Source organism: Carlito syrichta, unplaced genomic scaffold (genome assembly GCF_000164805.1).
Source record: "Carlito syrichta isolate Samal-C Ts95f unplaced genomic scaffold, Tarsius_syrichta-2.0.1 Scaffold301673, whole genome shotgun sequence".
In the NCBI taxonomy this organism is placed as follows: domain Eukaryota; kingdom Metazoa; phylum Chordata; class Mammalia; order Primates; family Tarsiidae; genus Carlito; species Carlito syrichta.
Window position 1 is genome coordinate 1,060,315 of NW_007245769.1, and position 21,452 is coordinate 1,081,766.

The window sequence follows — 21,452 nt, forward strand, 5'->3', positions numbered from 1 at the left end:
TACTCAGGGTTGAGGCGGAAGGAAAAATAAAACTGAAAAACATCATGATGGAGAGAATGTACACCATTAAACAGAATAGATAGGGAAGGTTATTCTGAATGTTGACATTTCAGCTGAGACTTGAATGATAAGACAGGGGCATTAATGTAAATATTATACGAAAGAACACTGGAGGCAGATAAAATAGAAACACAATTGGAGGACAAGAAAACCAGTGTGCAGGTATTGATGATGAAAAGTGAATAGTGGGAGATAAGATTGGAAAGGTAAGTAGAAACAGGCTATTACTTCTTACAGGTTCTGTGAGGAGTTCAGATTTTATTTTCAGGTGAGTGAAAGTTATTGAGATATTTTAAGCAAGAGAATAACGTGATCTAGTTTATATTTTAGCAGATCACTTTATTATGTGAAGTATGAATTTTGGAGGCAAAGCAGAAACTCACAGAATTCAGTTAGAAATCTATTATAGTAGTCCAGAAAAGAGATGTATGATTCATTAATCCATAACCTTTTAACAGACTTTTGCTAATTAGAAACTTCCTCTAATAGAAGTAGTTTTATAATGATCAGTGACAATTGAAAGAACAGTTCTGGATTTCTAACGATAGGTCAGTGTATCAAAATGAAGGAAAATCTTTCTCTTCAAAGTCCATATTGCTGTACCATATGGCTAATAAAAAAGAAACTGTAAAAAGGAGACAAGATATTCTGGAAGAACAAAAAAGATCAAAACTTACCATTTTTGACTTTGCAAGACCTGTTATCTGGCTGCATTAGGTAGCCTTCCACACAACTGCAAGCATAGGATCCATATGTATTTTCACAGGACTGGCTGCATGTACCATAAACAGCACATTCATCTTGATCTAAAAGGAAAATTGGCATCATTTCTAAGCAGCTTTATTCATGGGCACATTTTTCTTCTCTAAGAAATTTTTTTTGTTTCAATATTGAAAATGCTATTTTTTTTTTTTTTTTTTTTTAGTTGGAGTCTCACTCAGTCACCCAGACTGGAGTACAGTGGCCACTTCTGGCCATCGCAGCCTCGACCTGCTGGGATTCAGCGATCCTTCTGCCTCAGCCTTCCAAGTAGCTGGAACTACAGGTGCGGGCACCACGCCTGGCTAATTTTTTTTTTTTATTATTTATTGTAGAGATGAGGTCTCACCAAGTTGCCCAGGTGGGTCTCGAGCCTTCCAGCTCAGGCAATTCACTCAGAAAATGCTATTCTTTTAAGAGGGAAAAGTCAATCCCAGGAAGTTTTTTCAAAATCACACTAACTGAAAATCAAACTTACTGTTGTCGTAATATTTAGAGAGGTAAAATATAAAACTTAATATCAAACAATTTATTTTAAAACATTTATTTGCATTTGTGATAGGCTATATGTCCTAGGATATTTTTGTACATGTACAAAAATACACCCCAATTAATTCTTGTGTAATAGTTCCAGTGTTTATGGCATTGACTTTTTCACTATTTTAACAAATAGTCTAGTCGCATGGTTTTCTATCAACAGATTAAATGAGTACAGAGTCAGATATACAAATGACCCTCACTATGTTAAAAAGAGGAAACTATTAACCTCTTGTTGAAAACAGAAACTTCAGCTTAATGAAATTTTACTTCCTGGTACTCAATGATTCTTAACTGATCAGGCAAATAAAGGCATTCTGTCAGTAGTCAGTTATTTAGCCAAGTGTATATTCACTCTTTCCTATGTACCAAGCACTGTATTAATTCCTGCAGAAAGTGAAATTAAAAAAACATGTTCCCTACTCCAAATTGAGCCAAGTCTAGTGAAACGCAATTATGATACTACACATTTCCTTAAAACAGAGTTATACTCTAGTTATGATAGAAACACAGAAGTGAAACTGCTTGAAATTGGAAGGAGAATGTTAAGTGACGACTTCACGTTAAACTGAGTTTAAAGCATGATCTGGACTTCCTCAGAATAAACAAAACAGAGTAGATGAAAAGGGGCATTTCAGTTAAACAAAATAGCATGTGAAAGGCATTGTGATTGCATATTGAGGGTTTCAATGATGTGTAAGGAGTCAAGTGGAGTAATGCTATATGAGGAAAAGTGGTAAGAGATGAGAATGGGAAAGCACTTCGGGGGCCAGATGATGAAGTTATTTGTATGCTGAAGTAAAGGACTGTATATTACACATAGGCATTGGGAAAGCATTAATTAGGTGAGCTATATTATCAGCTTTGTATTTTAAAATGAAGCATATTCATGAAAAAAATGAGTTGGTGAATGTAGAGAAGGGATACTGGAAAATTAGTTTGTGTTAATTTTCTAAAATAAATTTTCATTTGAAGTCATATTTTGAACCAAGTCAGTGGCAGCAAAAATGGAGAAGAGGGAACAGACTAAGGTGTTTTAGTAAAATAGACAATATTTAAAAGCCGATTGGATATGATGGAAGTGACTGGTGGTCTACTTTTGAAGTGGAGAATATAAGAGATGTAGACTTGAGTGGATATATCATGGGGGGAGATAAGGAGTTTAATGTGATTGTGTTAACTTTGAGGTGTCTGCAGGCCATCCTTGAGTAAATGTGTAATAAGCAATTGAAAAAATAAAACTGGTAATATAGGGTGAGATCTGTCCTGGAGTAAATTGGGATTCAATAGCATATAGACAATAGATTCTAAAAAATAGGAGAAGGCTATTTTCCCCAGAGAAAGGAGAAGTGAGAAAAATGTGGCTAGACCAAAATACTATAAGATATCAGTGTAGAAAGAGCAGTCAAGATGGAGTCCATAAGCCTCTTGTGAAGGGAACTCCATGACTACCCTAAGAAAACATTAAGAAATAAAGTTTTTAAGGAATAGCAAGATTTCAAAAGAGTTATATGTGCTGAAGAAATCAAATAAGATAAAGATTATCATTGTCATTTGGATTCAGTCATTAGGACACTAGTGCGTCCTGGTAGAGAATACCCTATCTTGGTGTGGTGTGGGGAAGAAGGAATCATTGTCACAAATGGAAGGCAGATCTTCTTAACTGGAAATTTTTGTTGTTGTTGCTGTTTGGCTGTTGTTATTGTTGTTGTTGAGTCAGTGTCTCACTCTGTCACACAGGCTGAAGTATAGTGGTACGATCATGGCTCACCACAGCCTCAACCTCCTGGGCTCAGGTGACCCTCACACCTCAGCCTCTCGAGCAGCTGGGACTACAACGACACATAACCATGTCAGGCTAATTTTTAAATTTTTTGTAGAGACAAGTTCTTTCTATGTTGCCTAGGTTGGTCTTGAACTCCTAGAATAAAGCAATCTTCCCACCTTAGCCTCTGAAATGCTGAAATTACAGGCATGAGCCAACACATCCAGCCCCAAATGTTTTTGTTTTACGGATCCCTAAATGGGATAAAAAAAAAAAAATACAAACTCAGACCTATCTATAGAATGTGGTCCCAGAGCTTAAAAATGCTGAATTTGAAGATAATGTGGAAGTAGTGGAAACAATTTTGGAGAAAGGAGGTGTGGAAAAACAACAAAAAAAGGAAGAAGAAAGAAAAGCTGACAGGATGGCTTAAAGCTATGATATTAAGTGAGCTAAACTGATGTGGTATAATAAAAATATATGTTTGGACTTGTCCCCAGGGATGGCACAGAGCTAATAAAACTCTTGGAATTTTTTTTCTTTTTATTTTAATAGCTTTAGAAGGTACAAATAGATTTTTTGGTTGCATCAATCCATTGTATAGTGGCAAAGAAGTCTGGGCTTTAAGTGTACCCACCACCACCACTTGGGCACATTGTACTCCATAGGAGATAGCTCATCCCTCCTCTCTTTCCCACCCTTCCTTCTGAGTCTCCAATGTTCCTTATAGTTTTTTATTTGATTTAGCAGATCCTTAGCTTATCTTCCACTTTTATGTGAGAACATGCAATGTTGTTTTTTTTTTTTTTCCTGTTCCTGCGTTATTTCATGTAGGTAATATTCTTCAATTCCAACCAAGTTGCTACAAAAGACATTAATTCATTCAGTTAATTGCTGAATAATATTCCATGGCATATAGCGTATGTGTGTGTGGGCACGTGTGTGTGCTCGCGTGTGTCACATTTTCATTATCCACTGATCAGTTGAGCATTTAGGTTGATTCCATTCCTTGAAATTTTTGAATAATAAGAGTGTCTTTTGTTATTCACAGTGAGCTTCTTTGGAACAAATCTGAGTCTATACTAATGAAGTAACTCAGGGTGGGTCCCTAGGTAACCTCAGAGTGGGAGCTGGTCACCAGGAACACCAAACAGGGGATTAGAATGTTAAACTTTTCAGCCCCACCTCTGATCTCTAGGGAGTGGAAGGGGACTGAAGATTTGGTCAAAAATCTCTTAGACAATAAGGTTTGAAGAGCTTCCATTTTCATGAACACACTGAAGGGTGGGAGAGTGGGATACCTAGACAGGGCATAAAAGTACCCTTCTCCTCCCTCCTCATTTCTTGTCCTATGAATCTCTTCCAGTTGGCTGTTCCTAAGCTGTATTCTTTATAATAAACTGACAAACGTAAGCATTTTCCTGAGTTCTCTGGATCATTCTAGTGAATTATTGCATCAGAGAAGAGGAGTTGTGAGGGAACCCTCAAATTTATAGCTGACTAGTCAGAAGTATGGATGGAACCTGGAATGTATGAGTGGACCCTGGAACGTATGACTGGTAACTGAAATGATGACCATCTTGTAGGGCTGGCCCATTGTGGTGTCTGCACTAACTTGTGGTGTCTGCACTAACTCCAGATAATGTCAGAATTGAATTGAATTGAGTTGTTGAACACCCAGTTGGTGTCAGATAATTGGAGAATTAATTTAGAAAAACCCCACACAATTTGGTGTCAGAAGTGGTGTAAGAATGTAACAGACACCTCAACTGACATGCTATAAAATCCTTGGTGGAGAGATAAGGTAAGGGTTTCAATAATAGGGATGTCTAAAATTGCATTTGAAATTATATTTGTGTTGTCATATAAAACCATTTCCTAATAAGTCTTCAATAAATCTGACTATATGTAAAAATTGTCATGTTTGCATAAATTTTGCTTTGGAATTGTGGAAACTTTAGGAAAAAGAACTGAGTTCCACTTCTGGGTTGATGAGTATGGAATGGAGAAAGCCCATATATAATCTCAAAATGATACATAAATGGGAAGGTGAAGTTTTAAGTCAAGGTTTTCAAGAACATAGGAGCTCTGAAAAACTACAGATATACTGAGAAGTGTCCAAAAGCCTTTGAAAGTAAAATTGCGGGTTGTAACTAGTGTTAACTAGACCTTAAGGGTAAGAAGATATGTAAATTTACTTTACTTAAATTATAGGCCTAGAAGGCAGATAGCTGTGAATGAAGGAATGTAGTGGAAATAACCAAACTGTAATTAGTTGCTAAAAATCTCAGATAATAAAAAAGAGGAGATGAGGAATGATGGCTACAAAAGAAGACGGTCTAGAGCAGATGTTTGTTTTGAGTGTTTCTATTTTTATTTTTGTTTTTGAAGAAATGTGAGCATATTTATTGACTACAGTGTGAACCAGTGAAAAAGTAGTGTTTAAAGATACTTAAGAAAGAGGTGGAAATTAATGGACCAAGTTAAGACAAAAGTTTGGTGGGGTGGGACTCAATAAATATGGAAAAAAACATGAACAGAAGAAGTAAGACTCTTCTCTGAAATGACAGCCAAAGAAACAAGGGTGAATATAAAAGTAAATAGCAAAAAGAGAGAGAGTAAGTTGAATAAATTAATACAAGATGGTACCAAGAAAATATATCCATTGACTAAGACTCAAGAGGGCAGATTAAGAAAATATATTAAGAAAACCCAAACAATCCTATTTAAAAAATAGGCAAAATGCTTGAATAGATACTTTTCAGAAGAAGACATACAAGCAGCCCAACCGATACATGAAAATATGCTCAACCTCACTAATCATCAAAGAAATGCAAATTAAAACCACACTGAGATACCACCTAACTCCAGTCAGGATGGCCATCATCAATGTAGCTTAGTACAACCGCTGTGAAACCAGTAGGACAATTTCTAAAAAATCTAAAAATCGACCTACAAAACAACTCAGCAATCCTTCTTCTGGAAATATACCTGAAGAGCTCAAATCACTCTATGGAAAAGATACCTGCAAATGCACATTTATTGCAGCATTATTCACCATAGCAAAAACATGGAACCAACTGTTCTGCCCATCAAAAGTGGACTGGATAAAGAAAATGAGGTACATTTACATGATGGAATATTATGCAGCCATAAAGAAAAACAAAATTATGAATATCCCAGCAACTTGGGTGGAATTAGAGTCTATAATATTCAGTAATTTATCACAGAAACAAAGATCTGAGTGCTACACGTACTCACTGATAAACCGACCCTGAATATTTATCATAATACTATAAGAAAGGGATTGTCAGTAGTGGAACACTGCCAGGGGAAGAAAGGGCACATAACATCAATAAGGGTACCCACACTTTACCTGTATGATGACCACATATATACCTAACCCTGAATTGTACCCTACATCTTTAAAATAAAAAATCAGAGGAAAAAAAAAGAAAAGAAAATGTGATACATATACATGATGGAGTATTGCACAACAACAGAGAAGAACAAAACCATGGACTTCACAGCAAATTGGATAGAGTTGGAAATCATTATATTAAGTGATCTATCACAGAAACAAAGAACTGAATACCACATGTTCTCACTCATAAGTGGGCCCTGGACATTAATCGCATGCATAAGGGAGAGATTGGTTGTAACTGGGCACTGCTGGGGGAGGGAAGGAAGAGAATGGGGATCACATAACAGCACAAAGTGTATCTGGTTCTATAAGGGGGGGGGGTGAGGGCCAGTTGGAAGCCAAATCTTCACCTGCATGCAGCCTGCTTATGGAGTTAATCCTCACTTATACCCCACATCTCTACAATAACATAAAATTTAATAAACTTTTTTATAAAGAAAATATACCATAATAGAATAAAGAGAGATTTGAAAGGAATGGTTAAGGGTGCTGTAGCAGATACCATCTGCTCATATCCCTCCGGTCTTTCAGTATGATTCTATAACTGTAGGAACCCTCATCTGTGCCTGAAAGCTCTTACAAACCTCCCCCTCCTCCCATTATGAGAAGCTCTGTGAGGACTCAGGACAAGTCAAGGTTCCAAGAGGGATAGTACCTCCAACACAAAACCATTTACTCCTTGGAAATTGGTGTGTAAATAAATACTCAGTTACCTTGTCCTTCAGCCTAGAGAGCTTTACCACACACTTAAACTTTAGTCAACCTTTGTTGTAGTTGGCTTAATTGCTCAAACTATTGATTGGCTTTCTCTTCCTATACCATCTTTCAGTCCCATCACCAAGAAAGAAAGAAAGAGAGAGAGAGAGAGAAAGAGAGAGAGGAAAACAACAACAAACAAAAAATTTCACTTGAATCTTGTTTCAGGATTGACTTCTGAGCAAACCCATGCTAAGAAAAAAATTTACTAAGGGAAGCAAAAACATTGCTAAATAGAATGAGTCATGTAAATTATGAAACTATTCATTTTCTTGACATTAATAAAAGATTAGTTTTCATCAGCCATGTAATAACTGGTAGTCATGGATGGCTTGTTTGAAGTAAATACTTTTGGGTCAGAAAGAAATAATGTTTGGAGCTAAGACTACAGTAATACTGAAAGAAATTAAGCCTTGCATTTGGTACAGTTTGCCCCTGGTTGCAGTAGTCAATCTTATTTATTTCCATATATTTTTAAACTTTAATATTCTTGGTTTCTATTTCACGTTTTCTGGTATAATTTTTCTATCCAGGAGAACAATATGATCAATCATTTCTGTTGTTCTTTCCATTTAGTCATAATGCACTCATAGATACAACTCTACAAAATTGGCCAAAAAGGAATAGACATGTCATTACAATTTTTTTTTTTTTGAGCTAGAGTCTCACTCCATCGCCCAGAGTGGAGAGCAGTGGCATGCTCACAGTCACCCCAGCGTCGACCTGCTGGGCTCTGGCAATCCTTCTGCCTCAGCCTTCCAAGTAGTTGGAACTACAGGCGCATGCTACCATGCCTGGCTAATTTTTTTATTTTTTGTGGAGACGAGGTCTCACCATGCTGCCCAGGCTGGTCATGAACCAACAGGCTCACGCAATCCTCTCACCTCAGCCTCCCAAAGTGTTGGGATTACAGGCTGTCATTACTTTTAATTCTGCTTTCTTTTTTCCTTTAAAGACAAAATCACCTGGAAAAACAGTTTCAGGAAAGCCTAAATGATGCTCAGACCTGATCATCAAGTAGTACAGAGAAAGTAAAAAGAGTCACCTCAATTGGTGACTTCCAAAATGATTGCTGTGCAATTCTTTACTAATGTTTCACAAAAGTAATTATGGTTGTTTTTGTGCATTTAATTAGGAGATTCAGCAATGTAAGTGCTCGATTCAGTTCCACCCTTGCAAAAGGAACTGTACATCATGATTACTACAGGAGTCAAGTATAGCACATAAGTGACAAGGATGGGGTATAGACATCTAAGCTTAACATGTAGGAATGGCAAGAGCTGTTTTTAACTGGAAAGTGTATGCATGTTCAAAGGCATCATTTACATCTGACCAACTTTTGTGATTATGAAGGGTCTAGTGTTGCCCTGACATTTTCAGAGTGTCCGAACTTTCGTTTGCAATTTTCTAATTTTTAAATGTTGTTTTAAAATGATGTAAGTCACTGGGCTCGGTGGCTCAACCTGTAATCCCGTGCCTTTGGGAGGCTGAGGTGAGTGGATTGCCTGATCCCACAGGTTCAAGACCCGCCTGGGCAGGCGAGACCTCATCTTTACAATAAATCAAAAAAATTAGTCGGGCGTGATAGCGCGCCTGTAGTTCCAGCTACTCAGAAGGCTGAGGCGGAAGGATTGCCGGAGACCAGCAGGCAAGGCTGCGTTGGCCAGGATCGGCCACTGCACTCCTGTCTGGGCGACAGAGTGAGACTCCAACTCAAAAAAATAAATAAATAAAAGTAAAATAAAATGACGTAAGTCAAGTTAAATACATCAGTTTGGTCTCCCTGTAGCCAGAATATGTAGCCTCCGGGTTTGATAAACATTTAATAATCAATGCTTTTATAATATTTGCATTATTCTCAAAAACAACAAACTGAAATTCAGTTCCCAAATATACCTGAAAAGTCACTGAACTTCTTCAGGATAAGACTAAGTGGGTTCTGCAGACCCATGTTTTAGTCCCAGTTCTATTACTTGAGGACACGTGTGGACTTACACATGTCAATTAGCTTCTCAGGATCTTACTTTTCTTATTTTTATCATAAGGATTTTGAACAATATTCTCTCTAAGGATTCTTTCAAATTTAAGATTTTATTTTAAGATAAAAGTGACATGAGAGCCAAGATTTTAAGGAATTAGCAAAACACCAATTTCTTTGGAAAATATTCTACTTACTAGTGACTCTGGCAATGCAGCCATTCCCCAAATACACGCACAAACACACAAGGTGGAGGGGAGAGGGATTCCATGTTACACATTACAAATATATAGAGACAGAGAGATAGATTTGAAGTACCATAAAAATAAGTGATTAAAAAAAGAAGTGATAACATATTGTGGAGATATGATATTATCTATGTTAGCATCTATATACATAACTGGAGTCAATAGAATGGAGAGATTATCTAGAATTGTTCAGTATGGCAGAGAAGAATCATTTTGGAGGGTAAACTATTGCTATGAAGTATTCACAAAAGTGAGAGTTAAGACATTTTAAAAAATCAATATTTGTGTTCATGATTATTTCTCTCCGTAAAATGCCAGCTACCAGAATTGCCAATGCAAAAATCACAAGGAACATTACATGATTAGTGATTATTATCCTAACTTATTTAATAGCATATGTCTACTAGACTACAGCTATACAACAGTCATAAAATATTTAGAAAGTCAACATAATTAAATACAATATGTTACTGTTGACCAAATATTTCCCAATGTTGACATTTCCCAATTTTGACATTATTGCAACATGAATTGAAAATTGACTGATATAAATTTATATGTGTAACATTTATGTTTCAGGAGAATGCCAAGTTTTCAATCTCAAGAAACAAAAGAAAAGTTGACACAAACATTGTGTGGAGTGTATGGTAGATGCTCCATGATTCATTATTAAATTTCTGTTAACTAAATCTCGATAAAACAAAGTTTGTATAGAATTACATATCATACCTTTACAGCTTCTTCCATCTTCTTTTATTTCAAATCCATCCTCACAGTAACATCTTGTACTATTTCTGACCATTGCACATTTATACTGACAATTCAACTGCTGGCAATTAGGTAACAGTTCTGCAGAGGAAAAAACAAACATATTATCCATATTTAACTGTGCATATAAATATTGTTTACGAGAGGGGACCCAAAATGACCATAATTTATTTATTTTAAAATGGTGTGCTTAAAGTACTCTCCATTTGACACAATACACTTATTGAAGTAATTTTTCCACTCATCAATTTTGATGCCTTTTAGTGCTTCTGCAGTTTTTTGTTTCACCTCTTCCACATCTGCAAAACGTTACCCTTTGAGGACTTTTTTGGTTGGGAGGAAACAAAAAAATAGTCACTTGGTGAGATTAGGTGAACAGGGAGAGTGAGGCATGGGGGTCATGGTATTTTTGGTCTAAAACCGCTAAACACTCTGTGCATTGTAAATAGGTGTGCTTGTAAATTATCCATCATGAAATGGGCAAATATGTTGAGAGAATCTAAAACAAACAAAAGTCACTGAAGCTGAACGCAGCTGCTCACAACAATGCTAGCTGGTATACTGATGCCTCTGGGTTCCTAGAACACTTACCTAGTAGGGAAAGCCTGAACTACAAAGGGCTCAACCTCCAAAAAAAAAATAGCTCTAGTTTTTTGGGGAAGTCCCCCTCGTATATTTACTTAGTGCATAGCCCTAATAATATCACCCTGATTGTTCTCCCAGAAAGTTTATGTGATTGGTCTAGAGAAAAACAATGCATATATATTTCCACTAAAATGTATTGGTTTGCATGTCTTCCATTATTTAGCTTGTTACTATGTTCAAAGTCACAAAATCTTTCAAATTCTGATAAAATAAATTATTTCAAGAGGAAAAATGTCAACTCAGTGGTTGCTTTCACCATCTATGCCTTTCCTATCTGACACATCAATTGATTTTCTATCTTTTGAGGACTTGTTTTGATTTACAAATCCATGTGTAACCTTCAAGGCAATCAATGTGAATAAATTTCATTTCAATAATTTATTTTTCATTGGTAGAAAAATATCAGAAAAATACTCAACATAATATATTTCATTATATCTGAACTGTTTCTGAGAAAACACATCATTGAAGCAAAAGTTAGCAAATCCTCAGAGCAAATTAGGATTCAATATGATAAAAACATGAAATAGAGATGAAGTGACAGGAGCATATTCATTGCACAAATAATTTATAATGGAATGAGATTTGCTAAACTAGATAAATATCTGGATAGATTGCATGACTGTTTGAAAATAGGAGTATTAATGGATTGTAACAATGCTATTTTTTTTTCTTTTTCCCGGGGAGAATAATAAGAATTTTGAGAATTAAAGTTAAATAATACAATATATGGTGATATTTGTGACAAATTTAGCTGGCATTACAGAAAAAAAAACCACCAACTATAAATTAGAATAATAAATAAATTAAAAGTCCAATGTGAAAAAGAACATCCGGGACATTCCAAATGGAACACTGGGCATTTTACTAAAAATGCAAATATGCATAATATTTTCTTAGTTCAATTAATTTTCAACACTCTAAAAACTCTAAACTTGCTTCCTAATATTCACTCAAATATGATGATCTTGCTTTCTACTTTTTTGAGCAAGTTGAATCAATCAGAAGAGATTTTTCCAGATATATACTCCATATCCATCCACCTCTGCATATTCTTGTTCCCTTTGCCTTTCAAAATTAGTTGTACTTATAATCAAAGCTTCCACCCCACCTCCTATGCACAAATTCCATCTTCTCTCACTTACTCAAGTATATAACTTCAGCTGTGCTCAACTTCCTCTTTTAATCATCACTCTCTAAAAAATGTATATTCGGGCAGGAATGGCAAACTAGGACCACTTTTTGTTTTCATAAATTAATTTTATTGGAATTTTATTGGAATACAGCTACACCCATATTTTACATATTGCCTATGGCTGCTTTCATAGTACCTCAGATATACTATGGTCCACAAAATCTAAAATATTTACTATATATAGCCTTTTACAGAAAAAGTTTCCTGACCCTTATAGTAGGTCATTTTTTAAACATTAAACATGCTTTTATTTTCCCCCAATTTTTTTTTAAAAAGCTTGATCTCCCCTCCCACAGTGTGACTATCACTAATTCCTGTTTTTGTTTATAACAAAACTTCGAAAAATCTGTATCTATTGTCTCTCTCTTCATCTGTTTCTACCTTAAACCCACTCCATCAAGCTTTCATCTCCATTGTTTCACAGAAATTGCTCAAGTAAAGGTCTTCAATGACCTCCATGTTGATTAAATGAAATGTCCTTTCCTCAGTCTTCATCTTACTCGACCAGTCAGCATTTGATACAGCTAATAACTACTACTTTCTGATATATATTCATCTCTTTGCTTTCAGGGAACCACACCCTTGGCTTTCCTCCTCTTTCACAGACTTCATTTCTAGGTTCCTCTTCTCATCAGCTTTCTATGGTTGAAATGGCCCAGGGCAGAAACCACAGTCATTCTCTCATGTTTATCTCTACGCTACTTATAAACATATCAAGTCACACTGCTTCTTCTCTGTCTGGAACATAACTACAGCACCATAACTTGAAAGCTAGTTGAGCCCTCCTCAACTTCCCATTTTCATTGATATAATAGCCATTAATATTTTATATTAATTTTTTTCTTTTTGAAATACCTAGAACAGTTTAGATTTTCTTTATGTAATTTTGACTAATGTACAAATCAACTACATCTGGTTTATAAGCTTGAATATTGAGTTAATGTGAAACACGTGAATATAAATGCCAATAGTTTTATAATGTACAAAGGCCATTGATTTGACTGTAAAAATACTTTATTAATAAAATATATGAAATAAGCAGTTCCTTGCAAATTATGGTTTTTTTTGCCTTATACAATGGTAATTATATGTCAGGTTCTTTAAATTCTTTGAAACCTTAAAACAATCTAAAATGTTATATTATAATCTACATATTACAGAGGAAGAAACTGATAGTTGATAACCAGCCCAAAATTAGAGAGTAAATATATGACAGAACTGGCATTTTAAGTCTCAGAACAAGGTCAGTTGGACTATTAAACCTATGTTCCTAATAACTGTTTTAATTCCCACTGTGCAATCTGAGGATGGTGGGAACCATGGTATGTTCTTCTTCTTCTTTTTTTGGTTTGTCATTTTAAGTTAAGTAGTGTGCTATAAATATAGGAAGTGGTTCATAATTTTTTATTGAATCAGTAAATCAATAAAATAATTTAACTTTAGAATGAGAATTAACTAAGTATTATTTGTAGTTCAGTTAATTGATCTAAATCCCAAAGATAGCTAATTTACCTTTAAGCGTTAGGAAACTGAGTTGTCAGATCTTGTTTGATTATGGTGAAATCAGTCCAAAATGGGCTTGAACTAATATGTTACTTTAGTTCAATATTTATTGAGCACCTAGTTAATGCTAAACACTCTGCTAGGATTTCACAGATGCAAAATGATTTTAGAAAAATTAAGTATTTACAATATGTATGGGAAAGTGGGTAGGATTAGGTGGAAAGGACAACAATGTAAATAGCACCTATAATTCATGGCATGATTTAGAAGGAGAAAGATTTGTCTAGAAGCTGGATATGAAAGAGAATATCTGGGAAATAACCAGCTGTGGAAGAAGATGAATTTAAAATGGAACTTAAAAATAAGAATTTCAATAGACAAAATTAATGAAAATGTAGTTGACAGTATGAGAAAATAAATAAAGGAAGCACAGGCAATAATAAATAACTCTGCATTGCTAACCCATAATGTTTGATAAGATAAAAGAAAATATAGGGCTAGAATTGTTTGAAATCAGATCAAGGTGGATTATGGGTTAAGTAGAGTTTTCTATTTAGGCAACAGGGTCATTGCAGGTTATTGAGAACAACAGTGATATTTTCTGACTTACATTGAAAGAACCTAATGGTAGGGAGAAAGATACGTGAAAGAAAGTAGATAAAAGCTAAGAGGCTAGAAATGGTACAGGAATAACTTAAGACTATGAAAATATGGAAGAAAAGATGGCCAGAAATTTTGTAAAAGTATAATGAGACTAAATTAATAGTACAAATAAAATGAATTAAGGTATAACAGAAGTACTGAAATTGTTAGAGAAAAATTTTATTTGCTTTGACTACATTTAGTTGAAGATATTGGCAACATAATAGCCGGGTAGAAATTGAGAATTTGGGTCTATCTCTAAAGACAAGTCTGGACTGAAGATGTAATTTTAGAAGTCACAAGCATAGAGTTGGTAATTAAAGCCTAAAGAGTAAAGAATGATTCCCTTAAAAAATAATATTTGGGATACAAATAAAATCTGGAGGAGGACTACTTCATATAAAAATCAAACAGAAGAGCCATCAACAATGACAAAAAAACTGTGAAATAATCACATACATAGGTGGAGAATCTCTAAAATTTCACAAAGCCTAAGGGATGAAGAGCAGTCTATGGAGGTAATGACAGAAATCAATTTTAAGTTATTTGAGAAATAGAAATAGATGAGGCCTTCAAAATTCACTGGATTTCTTAGCAGGATCAATTAAGATCTTTATCATATCTGTTGAGCAGTGAGTACAAAAGTGAATGTATTAAGGAGGTGGGCCAGAAAGAGGAAGCAGGAAAGGTTTCTCATAGAAAAGACTTAGACTTAGTTATACTATAAAGAGAATGAGGGTAGGGATATGATTTACTTAGTCTCTGCCTTAAAGTGAGCGTATTAACTCAGTGACTTAAACATAGTATTTTTTCATTTAATCTCTGAAGCCCAACTTCTCCTTTTCATTGTCTTGATCCAAAGTAAAAACTCCAAGTACTATGAGTCCCATCCTTCCACTCTCTTCAATCTTTAAGAATCTGGAGAATGGAGAATACAGTGCACACTAAAAAGAGTTACCAAAATGGAGGTAGTGATGGGGAAAGTTGAGGCGAGTCAGAAAACGGGGAGAAAAATGGCTGTGAAAGACCAAACCTCAAGCATGATTTTGGGTGTTCGGTGGGGGTCTGGTAGTTGAAAGTAGCAAAAGAGATAAGGTCAATTTAGCCTTTGGATTATTAGATTCATCCTGTATGAAGATTTGTGTATGTGCAGAATGATGACAGGAGCTGATTAAACTTACATAATACGATATTAGGTGAAATGGTAAATATTGATTCTGCTAACAGGTCATGAAGAACTAACAACATGAACACTAAAATTTAAAATTTGGCTCTCCTATGTAAGCAGTACTAATTATTGTAAAGTTAGCCATTTGAACTGCTTAGCATTTATGCTTAATTACATGCATCACGCTAATAACTATGTACCTAATTAAAAGCACATCAGATTAATTTTGTTAGAAAGCTTGTTTGAGTACAACAGAAAATTTGTACTTGAAGCATTAGTCTTCACCAAGTGCCTTTCATGAAGCATAGACATTGGTTTAGGCAACATTATCATTGGTTTGGAACTTAGACTAAAGCAGAAAGGCCACTAGTATCTCAGGGAGTGAAATATGCAAGTGAGGACACAGACATGTAACCATTGTATCTGATCTGTATTCCTAAATATCATCTTTTTGATTGAAGGAGAATAACTATTATCTCACAGATCAAATCTAATCTTCTTGATGAAGATTCCCCTAGCACAGATTCACTTTGTTCGTTTTAGAAATCTTTTTATGCTCTTATCAAAGTTGTCCTTAGATATAAGTGGTATTTCTGCTTTAGACTAAGTTCCAAACCAAGGTGAATAAGGAGAATATTGTCAGAATGTAAGTTTACCTTCCCTATCAAATGCAAGTTAACAGTTTACAAGTAATGGGTGTCTTTGAGGCACCAAAACATCTAAGCCATTCTTTGACATAGGAACACAGTTAAGAAATAGCTTCCTGAATTTTTATCACCAACAAATAGCAAAAAGGAGTCTAAAAAACTAAAAAACAAAAAAGTAATTCATACTAAAACTGAGATTTATTTCACCATTTATCTTTTTTTTTCTGATTGGTGGTAGAGTTAAGGCCTTGGACTCTGAAGAAAGAGTGCCTTAACTCCAACCTTAGTTTTAGTAATTTCAGGCTATGTGGGTGTAGTAGAGTAACTAAAAGTTAATCATTCTTGTTTCCTCTTCCTGGGCAAATTAAGTTGACTTGCTCTGAGGTTGGAACCATATTTCGGTCTTCTAGCCAAAGTTATGTTGGTAGAATTGTTGGGTGTCACTTCTTGGCCTGACAAAGCATTCTGACAGCTTTCCATTCTATCTTCACTTGTCAACAATTGGGGTATAGGAATCCAGCAGACTCTTAGGTCCTTCGGTTGACAGAAGCTCTAAATTGAAGAACACATGGGAACACACCCAATGATGACCCAAATGAACTGTGATATTAGTGAACAATTGGATTTTTGTTTTATCAAGTCTCTTTGATATCAGGGTTCTTTGTTACATAATTGGTAATGATAGGCAAGTGATGTCAGGTCTGTATTTATGTTTTTCACCTCTTAAATGGGAATAAGCCGGGCTCGGTGGCTCAGCCCGTAATCCCGCGCCTTTGGGAGGCTGAGTTGAGTGGATTGCCTGAGCCCGCGGGTTCGAGACCTGCCTGGGCAGCAAGACCTCATCTCTACAATAAATCAAAAAATCAGCTGGGCATGGTAGCGCATGCCTGTAATTCCGGCCATTCGGAAGGCTGAGGCGGAAGGATCGCCGGGGCCCAGCAGGTCGAGGCTGCGGTGGCTGGGAGCGGCCACTACACTCCAGTCTGGGCGACAGAGTGAGACCCCAACTCAAAAAAATAAATAAAATAAAATAAAATAAAATGGGAATAATAACAGAAATTATCTCATAGAATTGTTGGCAGTCTTAAAAGAGGTGGTGCAAAGTTCTTGAAATATTGCCTGATACAAAGTAACTATTATCATAGTTATTTTTATCATTGTATCATTTCAGCCTAACCTTATTCAGTACAACAGAATATCTACTGTTAATATTATTTTCATAGTTTATATATTCAAAATACTTGATGTTGTGTTTCTTTCTAAAGTAGAAGAGTGTAGAAGAGTTTTCTCTTGTATTCCTTTATTTTGATATGTTACATGATATAGTTGTAGTTTTGTAATCTTTTGATAACTTCTGGAAAAGGATTTTGGTAAATTCTCCCAAACTCTAGATCTGAATGCAAGATCTCCTACAGATAGGGAAATACGAATCATAAGAAGTAAGGATTTTTCTACATTGGCCTTCTTGTTTCTATAAAATATAAATATTGCTTTCTAAAGCAATGTATAGCCACATTGAATTTGCTATACAACTATGGGCCAATTCACAATTTAAACAATCATTTTTTACCAAATATATCAATTTGCATGGTCTTTGGGAATTTTGTTTATTTTGAGTCGTGGACTCATTCTGTTGCCTAGACTGGAGTGTGGTGCATGACTACAGCTTACCATAGCCTCAACTTCCTGGGCTCAGGCCATCCTTCTATTTCAGCCTCCTGTAGCTGAGACTACAGGCACACACCACAATGTCCTACTAATTTTGTTATTTTTTATTTTAAAGACATGTTCTCATTATGCTGCCTAGCTGGTCTTGAACTCCTGGGCTCAAGCAATCCCATCTCAGTCTCCCAAAGTGCTGGAATTACAGGCGTGAGCCACCATTGGGACTTAGGGCACATTTCTACAGATGTATGCAGCTATATGATTTAGGAAACACATATAAACAAGTCATGTTCACCTACCTCAGAGATAAGAAAAGGTGGTAGACAAAGATGAATAGAGAATGGCGACCAGAGTTCAACCGTTACAAATTATTACAAATAGACGTCTTCTTTCCTCATTAGTTTTACTTATAAAAATAGCTGTAAGCCAGATAACCAGTGTTTGCCATTTTGTATGTGTAGCTATTGGAGCAACCATGGTGTACTCAATAGCATTACATTGTTGCTTTTATGACCTATAATCAAAAACTCACATTGATCATGTATTGGACTAAGTGGAACAGTAAGAATAACTGTGCTATTTTATTTGCATGCTTCCTGGTTATATTTCCCCCTGAGAGAAAATGAGAATTTTAAAAAATTCTTCAGAAATACAAAATGGTATAGGCATCTTTCCAAACACATAAGTTATCTGAGACATTGTTTTACAAAATGGGGTAATATTGTATTCTCAGTTTTAGTAATAAAATTTCTCCTTGAACAACTTGTACAAAAAATGCCTTTTAACCAACAACTATAATCACAGTAATGAGGAAAAAATTGTTCTTCCCTTGTGTAGCACATTCAAAAACATGAACTTCACTCACTTTTTGTGCTTGAAGATTGAAAAGCTGACGCAGCTACTTACCATGCCAGACTGTCCCTCTTGTCAGCAGGACACATGCTTGACATATTTAGAATGGTGATAATTTGTGTCATATCATTCATCCTCTCACCCCTATTTTCTTGGTCTTGGAAAATGCAGTGTGAGCTGGCTTGAAGCGATTAGGTTGCTGCTATGACTGCTAACATGGATTTCTTAAGAATCTTTTGCTTAGTGCTAGACTGCTTACTGGCCTCAAATTTGTGTGTCCTCACGTACAAAGATACAGCAACTTGGCAATTTTTAAATGTCTTTTTTAGTTCCCTCTTTGTTATTATGGCATAATTTAAATACACAAAAATTCACTTTTTCTAATGTACAGTTCTGCACGTTTTGATAAACGCTTATAGTTGTCTAACCAATACCATGAACAAGATACATAAAACAGGACCACTATCCCAAAATATCCCCTGTGTAACTCTGCAGTCAACCCATTTCCCTGTTGCCAGTTTTTGGTGATCACTGATTGCTTTCTGTCTCAATGGTTTTTGAGTCTGGCTTCTCTTACCTGACATAATGTATTTGAGATTCATTCATATTATTGTTAGTATCAGAAAGTTCTTTCCTTTTAATAACTGAGTAGTATGCCATTGTATGAATGTACCTCCTTTATTCATCCATCTCACAGTGACAGACATTTGGGCTATTTCAAATTTTGTATTATTATAGTTAAAGCTGCTACATTTATATGCAGATTGTAAATATTTGTTTCGGTAGATCTGGGACTGCTGGGTTATGTGGTAAGTGAATGTTTCACTTTATAAGAAACTGTTTTCCAAAGTGGCTGTACCCTTGTACAAACCTACCACCAATATATCAGTCTTCTAGCTACTCTACCTTCTCCCCAGCAGTCGGTATTATCTGATTTTTATTTTGTTTAATAGGTGTATTGTGGTATCTATTGTACCATTGTAGTTTTAAGTTGCATTTCTTAATGATTAATGTTATTTGACATCTTTTCATGTACTTATTTGCCAGTCACACAAAATGTCTGCAGTGTTCTCTTGAATCTTCTGTCCATTTTTATTAGGTTATTTGTTTCTTACTATTAAGTTTTAACTGTGTGTGTTTGTGTGTGAGTGTGTGTCTACGTGTGTATGTGCGTTCTGAATAGAAGTCTGTTTTGAGATATGTTTTGCAAATATTTTCTAGTCTTTATCGTTTCTCTTTGTAGTCTCTTATAAGTATTTTTTCTTCTTTTTTTTCCTTTTCTTCTTTTTTTTCCTTTTGAGTCAAGGTCTCACTCTGTCACCAGTCTGGAGTATAGTAGCATGATCCTGGTTCACCACAGCCTTGATTTCCTGGGCTGAGGTGATCCTTCCCCCTAAGCCTCCTAAGTAGCTGGGACTACAGCTGTGAGTCATCATGTGGGCTAAAATTTTGTAGAGATTAGATCTCATTATATTGCCCAGGCTGGTTTCAAATTCCAAGTGTTTTTCAAATAACAGAATTTCAGAGGAAAAACTTCTTATTTTTGAGGAAGTTTGATTTTAACTCCTGCTTTGGGAGTCATAGCTAAATCTATGCCTAACTCAGCTTAGTCTATGCTTCTAGAAATTTCAGTTTTAGGTTTATGGTCCATTTTGAGTTAATTTCCACACAAAGTGCAAAATATGAATCAAGGAATTATTTTGCATATGATGTTAAATTGTTCCAGCACCATTTGTTGAGAAGACTACCATTTTTCCATTGAATTCCCTTTGTACATTTGGTCAAATATCTCTGAGTATATGTGTGGAATTTTATGTTTTGTTACTTTACATGTCTACCCTTTATACAGTATTACACTGTTTTGATGAGACCAAATCTTGAAATCTAGTAGTACAAAATTTCATGCTTTGTTCTTTTTTTAAAAAACAAAAAAAGATTATTTTAAATTCTATGTCCTTTATATTTCTATATATGTTATAGGAATAACTTGTAAGTTTCTACAGAATCCTACTAGAATTGTAATTGAATTATGTTGACTCTATAGAAAGGGAAGATTGACATCTTAATACCATTGAACTGCTCAATTCACAAATATGATATATATCTGTATTTATTTAATTTTTAAAAATTTTTCATGACTTTCCAGCATACAGATCTTCTACAAATATTGTTCAATTTACACATATGTATTTCATAGTTCTGATGCTATTACAGATGGTAATATTTAGTTTAATTTTCTACTCTTCAAGTCTAGCATTCAGAAATATTATTTTTTACATATTAAACGTATCCCATGACTTTTTAAAACTAACTTCAAAAGAAGTAAATAAAAAATCTCAAATTGAAGTCAAGCAAGTTACAAATATCAGTAAGGCAAGAGAGGTTACACTATAAACCCTACAAATATAAAGGATATTGAGAAAAAACTACAAATTACTCTATTCCCTTGAATTGACATCTTAAATAATATAGACAAGTGTTCTTAAAAACACAAACTGCAAAAACTCATTCAAAAATAAATATATAATCTAAATATTTGTGTGTGTGTGTATGTATATGTAGTAAATAATTGAATTTGTAATGAAAAACTTTTTCACAAAGAAAATTCTAAGCTCAAGTAGCTTCACTGAAGATTCTAACAAACATTTTGGAAAGAAATAAAAGCAATTTTACACAGGGAAGAAAATGCTTTTCAATTAATTTATGAGGCCAGGGTTACCCCTACTACATAAATTATACAAATGCATTTTTTTAATGGAATAATATTCCTTATCAACATAGATGCAAAATTGATAATACATTATGACTAATATATCATGGTGATGTAAGGCTGGTCTAGT

General features: G+C 35.0%; 1 protein-coding gene across 1 annotated transcript in view; it reads right to left on the reverse strand.

The window, feature by feature from the left end:
• LRP1B (LDL receptor related protein 1B) overlaps window positions 1-21,452 on the reverse strand; it is a 1,912,798-nt gene that overhangs the window by 1,038,778 nt on the left and 852,568 nt on the right. The window contains exons 4-5 of the mRNA XM_008055101.2: window positions 10,257-10,376; window positions 738-866 (exon numbers count right to left, since the gene is read on the reverse strand). Of these exons, the coding sequence (XP_008053292.1) occupies window positions 738-866; window positions 10,257-10,376 (249 nt within the window). The remainder of the gene's footprint in view (window positions 1-737; window positions 867-10,256; window positions 10,377-21,452) is intronic.